The sequence below is a fragment of the Octodon degus genome, unplaced genomic scaffold, assembly GCF_000260255.1.
Source record: "Octodon degus isolate 3935 unplaced genomic scaffold, OctDeg1.0 scaffold00024, whole genome shotgun sequence".
Taxonomy (NCBI): domain Eukaryota; kingdom Metazoa; phylum Chordata; class Mammalia; order Rodentia; family Octodontidae; genus Octodon; species Octodon degus.
The window spans coordinates 5105424-5114048 of NW_004524600.1; the positions used below are offsets into that span (position 1 = coordinate 5105424).

At 45.4% G+C, this 8625-nt stretch overlaps 1 protein-coding gene across 1 annotated transcript in view; it reads left to right on the top strand.

The window, feature by feature from the left end:
• Zdhhc14 (zinc finger DHHC-type containing 14) overlaps positions 1-835 on the top strand; it is a 373515-nt gene extending 372680 nt beyond the window's left edge. The window contains exon 9 of the mRNA XM_023712172.1: positions 778-835. Within this exon, the coding sequence (XP_023567940.1) occupies positions 778-792 (15 nt within the window). The 3' untranslated portion in view covers positions 793-835. The remainder of the gene's footprint in view (positions 1-777) is intronic.
• The last annotated feature ends 7790 nt before the right edge of the window (positions 836-8625 follow it).

The following is an 8625-nucleotide window of genomic DNA, read 5'->3' on the forward strand; positions in this document are numbered from 1 at the left end:
ATATATAGTACAGGGTCTCACTACACAGCTTGGATGCATAGTGATTCTCCTGTTTTCAGCCTCCCCAGTGCTAGGATTGCAAGAATGGGCCACCAGGCCCAGCTGGCTCAATGCATCCAGGGGCAGGGTTGGTGCAGCATGCAGTCCTGAGGAATGAACCCCAATCCCTGTGCTTGCCTAAGCATGTACTTAGTCCACTGAGCTATCTCACCAGCCCAATAGCTTATATTTTAGAAAATACCAAGTCATTATCCCAAGGTGGCTGATTTCATCTCATAAATCCAGGCTTACAGACACTCTGACTCTCAGGAGGACAGCTGTAAGTCATCCCTTAAGTCTACACTGATGGGAAGTATTATGTTAAGAAGCATTCTGAGACTACACCAGAAGGAGCGCTATAGGCCATTCACAAAGTCTACCATGAGCAAAAGATACAAATGACATAAAATGACCATAAATTCAAACTCCTTCGTCCCAGTGGTCGCAAACAGGACATCAATGTGCCTCCACCCTACAACCCAAGGGAATGCCAACAGGTTCTCACATTCTACCTGGATGTAGCTGGAATGAGTCTCTGCCTGGCATGAAGACTGAGGCAATAAATAAATGTTCTCTGTTCCTTACCCCCTTCCCCACAGCTAGTGACTGGGATAAGAATGCTTCAGAATGCTTTCCTTTTTTTTTTTTTTTTTAGTTAAAATTCTTTCTAAGCCCCAGGGTATTACTGGCATGAACAATTTTGTTTGTATCTGTTTTTATTATTCTCTTTTCAAACAGATTTGGGATCAATGACCTACAAACAGAGGAAATAAAACCTTAAGAAGCAGGAGTCTGGCTGAGCAAGGCCAATTCTGCATCCTTGCTGTCTGACACATCTGTGAGAAAAGCTCAAATTACATTAAACTGATGAGTAAGCTGATGGCATGCACACCCAGGATGAAGTTTTCAAGTCAGTTTTGTTTTCCAGGGGTAAATTTTCCAAGTAATGAGAGCAAGCTTGTGACTAGGGTGGGGCCTGGAGTCCTCACTGCCTGACCCTGTGTCCAGCACAAGGGTGGGATTCTGTTTTCACCCTAGGAAGCAGCCCCACCCAGTCAACAACACAGCCAACCACAAGAAGAGGGAGACCCCAGGGCTGCAGGGACCCCTTCCCAGTCAGATACTGACCTGGAACAGAGCCTGGCAGACCCTTGCCTTCCAGGATCACCTCTGCAATGCAACATTGTTGTGTATTTTTCTTTTTAACAAAGCAGAGTTATCCCTTCATGGGTTTTGTCCTGGCTATAGATAGAAGCAAGGAAAATGCCTATGTCCCTCAGTCCAAACCCCAGGAAGCAGTGGTTGAAAGAGCAGGGAATACAAATACAAAACTAACCTCTCGATGGCCGCCATGTTTTAAGCAACTGTGATAAGGCAAGTGCTGTCTGAAGTCCCTGTGACACTTTCTCATTTAGAATCATCAGTGACTTCTGTTCCCTGCATGAGGAGAAAACTGTGGCTCAGAGTATGATGTTATTGACCCAAGATCCCACAGTGAGAGTACCAGGCTGGGTTCATGCCTACCTTCATTCCACTGTTCTAAAAGACAAGCCACAAGTCTGTGATGGAGTGACTGGCATGAGAGATGTGGCCATGGCCTTGTACCAAGGAGGAGGGAAAGCTTTTAGTGTAATGGATTCTACTTTAAAAAGGTTTGAGCCAGGGTGATTTGCCAGAGAGGTTAATTTTTTTTTCCCCTCCTTAATGCATTGCATTCTACATTCAATGGCCTGGAAGATATTGGATAGACAGGACAAAATCCATTAGGCTGGCTGATTTATAACTTTTCAGCATTTAGAAAGAGTAGCTCCTGATGTGAAATTGGTTCCTGGGGCAGCCCCTTCTAGAATTTGTCTCATGTTGCCAGTAAATGATTTATGCCATGCTTCCATGAGTTCATCTTTGTGGAAAGGAAAAAAAATATTAACGCCAAGCAAATTCGATGTCCGGTGTCTTTGGGAATTCCTGCTCAACACTCCTGGGTTCACCCCCGTGGCTCTGCACGTGCCAGCTGCATTTTAGTGACTGACCTGTGACTGGCTGTGGCATCCAGTTTACAGTCACCCAGAGGCTGCAGTCGGGGTCCACCCAGTAGTTTATGTTCTCTGGAGCTGACAACAGCAGCCAGCTGGAGTCACTCCTTACTGTGGCCACTCATTTGGTGACAGAAGTTTGGCTCTGGCAGACAAGTCTTCCTCCACTTAGCATGCGCACTCCACTCTGCTCTTCACCTCAGCCTGGGCGGGAACCCCAGCGCCTTCCCTGGCCTTCTCCCCCAGCCATTCCCAGGGCAGTGAGGTCACTCCATTGGATCCTTTCACTGATGCCCTCTCTTGCCATGTCATGTCTGGTGCTCCCTCGACGGGAAGCATCCAGAAGGAAGCAAATGTGTACCCAGCAGCTCCTCACAGGAGTAGGCACTCTGTAAATACGCTTTGAAACAACAGATGCCTCATTGCTATCTCTTTCTCAAGAATTTTTTTTTTTTTTTTTTTTTTTGTGGAACCGGGGATTGAGCTCAGGCCCTTGCACTTGCCAGGGAAGCCCTTATTCCACTGAGCCATCTCCCGGGCCCAATAAAATAAATTTTTTAAAAAATGAAACAGATGACAGGCAAGTAACTGTGGCTGAGCTGGGCCCGTTTCAGGATGGAGCCACAGGTCACAGCTCCAGAGAGGCCTCTTGAGTTTGTACAGAGCCTCTTTGAGCTCAAATCTTATGATCCTTTTTCTCTGTGCATTCTGGAAAAACCCCATGGCATGAATCATATTATATTTTACCAGAATAAAATTCTTCATCTATGGGTTTAGAAGTCTTGAATTAAAGAAAACAGAAACCAGATTGGTTGGTCATAATTCATCCTAAACATTTGAACTGACTTCTTTATTGAACAAGCCATACTTAGCTTTGAACACTAATCAAACAAAATTGTTTTATTTTTCTTATCAATTTCCAGTCCCTTAATGATCTTATTTCTGATTCTGTCTCTTTGTTGACATAGTGTTAAAAAACAAAAACAGTCTTGTCTGATGCTCTTTGATCCATTTGAACTTTACTTCCTTGCCTCCTGCCAGCTATGACTTGGTTCCAGCCTCAGGGGTAGGAGGTGACATAGACACAGGACAACCAGGGTTCTCTCCTCTCACAGTCCCCTCTACCCTGCCTCCTTCCTCACGCCATGATCTGAGAAGAAAGAAGGCAGGCTGAGGAGGACATACTTCTTCATTCAGACAGGGCTCTTGTGACCATATTTGCCTGAAGGATGACAGTTGCCTTTTTTAGAAGCTTCTTCAGAGGCCTCCCCACCATAACCCATGGAGGGCAGCATACTGGGGCCTGTCCCACTCTGACCTACCTCAGGGTTATGCCTCAGGGTTCATTCCACAGCCACAGCTTCTGAGAGAAAGACAGGGAGGCCTAAGTATAGCTTCTCCCAGTGTGCCCCTCCACCCACCAGAAACTCACTGCCTGTTCAGAGAGATACGGCTGTACAATGGGCCCCATCTGCTGCCATTTCAAGAAGTCATAGCTGGAATGATACGAAAGGCTTTTCCAGAGAGGCTCCAGAAGCAAAGAAAAAATATTGCCTCCACCCTTTTCCAAGCTCCATATAAAATCTTGTTTGTCCATAAAAACTACAAGGCTGGTGCTATGGCTTGTGTCTAGATGTCCCCCACCAAAGCCATATGTGGTCATAAGTGGGACTTTTTCAGAAGTGGCAAGATCTAGAATTTGTGGTACTGGGATTAAAGGTGTGTGATTACTAAATTAGTCCACTGATTGTTTTGGTATAGATCTAGGTAGGATTAAGAGTGTCTCACCCTGAGTGTGAGTACTATCTGCTCTTAGGGTAAAAATATAAGGGACTGAGAGAGGGCCAAGTTGTGGTGGCTTGTCACTGGCTGTTTGCTGCTTGCTACCTTCTGCCCACCTGCTTCACCAAAGAACTACTTCTCTGAGATGCCCCTCTGCTGTGCTACCTGCCTTGGAACCCACCAACTATGGACTAAAACCCCTACAAACTGTGAGCTACAATAACCTTTTCTTCCTTTAACTTTGGGTGTTGGGTATTTTGTGTCAGCCACAAAAAGAGTAACTAAGACAGTTGTCTATTCTGTTAATGGAGGGGAGCCAAAATTCAGAAAGTACAAAACATGGCCAATCGTAAAACACTTACTCAGTGTTTGGAACTGAACCAAGGGTTCCAAGACAGAAGCAGACACACTGGAGCTCTGAGAGACAAAGTGACTGGGCTGTGCATCTTACCGAGTCACCCTCATCTCTCCTGACCCCGAGCAAAGATGATGGGGCCAGCTGCTAGCTCAGCCTAGGTGCCTCATAAAAGACCAGAGGAAGGCAGGGCCCCAGTCATTATCAGCACTTACAATATTGAAGAGAGGGCATTGGGAACTCAGTGATGCTGAAGGAAAAGACAGAAGGAAAGAGGAAGACAGGAGGGGGGGGGGGAAAGTGTGTAGAGGCAAGCTGAGCTCCCAAATGAAGCCAAAAGAGCAAAAACCTAAGTCTCTATATTCTTGGATCTTCTTGAATATTCCTGAGTATGTCTGCTCACAAGGTGTGCTACATGAAATATATGAAATGAATTTTGTGCTCTTTTAACAACAAACAACTCTCCTCTTCCTAGACCCTGCATTCCTAGAACTCACAAATAAGAGCCCTAACATCCTGTGCTATGAGTGTGTATTGACTAGGTCTAGGGGCACACTCCTTTGCTTTTCCTCAGGGGTTTCAGGTTTTCCTTTGTGAAGGCTCCTCTGCATCAGGCAGTCTATGGGCTGGGGGACAGCTGAACTCGCCTCCCAGCAGGGTCTTCATCCTCTAAGACAGAGAATGGGGTGACTCTCTCACATCCTACAGCTGGTTCAGGCCATCACAATGCTGGTTTGGGGACAGCCTGTGGTCCAGCTGCCCTAAGAGATACAAGCAAAGACTTGCTGGAAGAGTCTCTCTCCTTCTGGACAGAATTCTGGGTAGGTGTGAGCTCTTGGACTGCTGGGCCAGTGCTGTCACCGTGAGAAGCCCGGATGACCTGACCCTCCAAGAGACAGAGCTCACATGCAAGGGCCATCTGGGTAGTGAAGGCACCATGGGGCGGCCAACCAGCCATCCCCCAGGCTGCCCCAGCAGCCGCATCAGGAAAGTAAGCCCGGAAGCAGGCACTCTGACCGATCTGTTCTCCTTCTAACCACACCAATCACATACTCACAGCCCAAACCCAACTGTTCTCTCTTGAGGGTAGATTTTTATCTAGAGCTCATAAAAAAAAAAACCCTACATCAATAAAAGAATTTGGAGATACATGTTCAGAAGGAGAAACAAAATCACTTTATTGGAAGGAGAAAAGAAATAAGAAACAAAAATCACTTTACTGGGGTTGGGGGAAGGAGAGAAATAAGGAGACAGACAGCTACCTTGTTAGAGCAGGTAGGGAGGGTGGAGGTAGCACTTGGGGCTCTTTGTTCTCAGCCTCTCTCATGATTTGGCAAGAAAGGAACGTTCTCCCCTGAGAGTGGTGATGCCTTGATTGGCTGCTTGGGGCTCAGAGACCCCTGCTTTAGCCATCATCCCTTCCGTTGATCCCACGTACATTCTTGGATAAGTGCTTCTGTGATTTCTTTGTGCTGTCCAGGTGCTTATCTTGTGAGATTTAAAGCAGTTGCATTCAAGGCTTAATTAGTAAAAAGAGATACATGCACATTTTAGTGTATTAATAGAGTAAGAAAATAATAAAAAAAAATACTTTAAAATGAATATATATAGGTTTTTGTCTAAATGTTAGTGCATATTTTATGTACTGAGAGGTTTTTTATTTTTATTTATTTTTTTAAGGTTTTTTTTATTATTTATTTATTTATTTATTTATTTATTTGTGTGTGTGGCCAGCTCAGCCCACCAGGGGGCGGGGCTGGCTGGCATGTGGTGCTGGGGGATTGAACCGTGGTCCCTGATGCTTTGCTAAGCTTGTTCTAAGTAGGTGCTTTAGACCACTGAGCCATCTCACCAGCCCCCACTGAGAGGTTTTTATAATACAGCCCCTCTCCTCACTTTGTTTCTTTTGGTGGTTAGTCAGAGATGGACGGAGGAGGGAAGCAAGGCCTGGGTACTGAGCGAGCCCCCCCAGAGCAGCCTCATCAGCTCTCTCCCTCCCCATTTGGTTTTCTTAGCTACTTTCTCAAGCATGGGCTTAACTCTTCGTTAGCCAGAAACCTTGGTGAGACCCTTTAACTTCCCCTGCCTGCCCCACAACTTTCCCTGCACAACTACTCTTGAAAGTGAAAGGAACACTGTGGTAGTCATAGCAGCAGTACTGGCACTGTCCCAGACCAGCAGGGTCTCTGTGACCTTAGATTGTAGGAATTGTATCATTCTCCCAGTGAATCACTCACTTTAAACTGGAGGAAGAAGCAAAATCTGAGTGATTCAGAACAATGAAGTCACCTGATGAGCTTGGCAGGGTGTAATCCCAGAACTCAAGAGCAGGAGGCAGAAGGACCATACCAAGCTGGAGGCCAAGCTGGGCTATGTAGTGAGCTCAAGACCCATGTGAACTGCGCAGTGACACCGTCTTATTAGGCAATCTATCAGAGCACCTGACAGAGGCTCATCTCTAACTCATTCTCCAGATTACAGCCAAAGCAATGTTTTCTCTAAACCATAGAACTATGGACCAGCCAGATAGGATGGATTAAAGTGCCTGCTTAGGCAGATGCAGGGGCCAGGGTTCGATCCCCCACCTGCCCCTGAGGCCCACTGAGACAGCAATTGAGATGGGGCATGGTGTCACGTGCCTATAATCCCAGAGGTTGGGAGGCTGAAAAAACAGGAGGATCACTACCAGTCCAGTCTGTGTAGTGTGACCCTATAGACCCTGTACTAAATATATTAATAAATAAAATAAAATAAAATAAACCTAGAATTAATTGCTTCCTGCCTGTTATAGTTTGTGCATAGGTGTCCCCCCCTAAGCCTCATGCAGTCATGGGGCAGTTTCTGGAGTTTGTGATTGATTATTGTGGGTGTGGATGCTGCACCTGCCCTGGGGCATTACAATGTAAGGAGGCTAGCTAGCCGCTTGAGCTCTGCTACTCCTTTTGCTCTTGCTGTTTGCCACCGCCATGAAAGGTTGCTCTCTGCCATGTACCACTCTGCCTTGGAGCCAGCTGAGTATGGACTAAAACCTCCAGTAACTGTGAGCTAAATAAACCTTTCCTTCCCTAGTTTTGGGTGCCAGGTAACTGTCTCAGCAATAAGAGAAGAGTAATTGAGACACTGCCCACCTAAAATACTACAGTGGTGTCCCATTTCACACAGGCAATGCCTCCTTGCCAGTGTGGCCTGGCTCATTCTAGGTTCCCTCAGCCTCTGCACAGGGAACACAGCCCCTGCTCTCCATCACTTCCTTCTCCAACTTACATGTCCAACCAGCTCCTCTTCCACTTCAGTGCTTCCTCCAGCCTCCACCCTGAAAGTCAGGGTCATGCTCCTTTGCTGTAGAACTTCCTGGACCCTGTTGTTCACCCTCTTCCCATGTGCTGATGAATTAACAAGTCTTCAGAATGAAAGGATGAAAGCTGCAGTGACACAAATCCTGGAAGACCCACCTTCCAAGGCCAAGCGTCCCCTCATGTGGTAGGTGGCACCTCTCCATGTTCTCTACGGTAGACCAGTTCTCCTCCATGACCCCTTTGCCTCTGGGGGCTGCAGCACTTTCCTATGACATGAGCTCCTGCAGAGCACTCAGTTCCAAAGACCAACCTTCTACAGGACTCTACAGGGGTCCTTTCAAACAATCAAATCTGATGCATGTAATAGAGGTAAAGAGTTTGATGTTTCATCTTCTAATCTGCAGAGGGGTAACTTTTTCTTGTTTTCTGTGATGCAAAAGTACAAAGGTCAGTCTCTCTCCAATAATTTCCTCTCTCTCTCTCTCTCTCTCTCTCTCTCTCTCTCTCTCTCTCGCTCTGTGTGTGTGTGTGTGTGTGTAACAATTACTTCTGTGTGTCTTTGTCTGATAATGAGCTCCTTAACCACAATTTCTTTCAGAATTTCTTACAGTTGGTGTAAGTGCTCCAGACAAAATCTGAGAGGAAGTCCTTGTTACTCTGGTCACCAGGGACCTTAAGTATGTATTCTAGAAACAACAGGATGTTGTACCCTCAATTATCTTTGTTGCAAATTCACTTTTTCAGAATTAATTTTATTGAGAAAAAAATAGCAATGAGACAGTTTCAAAACAGGTTAGTAGGACAGTTACAATAATTAATATATTACATATCGTTGTCTTCATAGTAGTTATTCATAGTACAAGACGCAGACATAGAGGCCAGGGAGATAACTCAGTAGAATAAGCACTTGCCTGGCAAGCGTAAGGTCCTGAGTTCAATCCCTGGTACTGCAAAAAAAAAAAAGCAAAAAAGATGCAGACGTGATATCCTATCCAAACACTATCGGTAAATATCTTTCTTCTCATTAAATTAAGAGAAAGTAGCTGTATATCTATCCTATTACATATATATTTTATAATATATATTATATATATTATATATTATATATATATTATATATT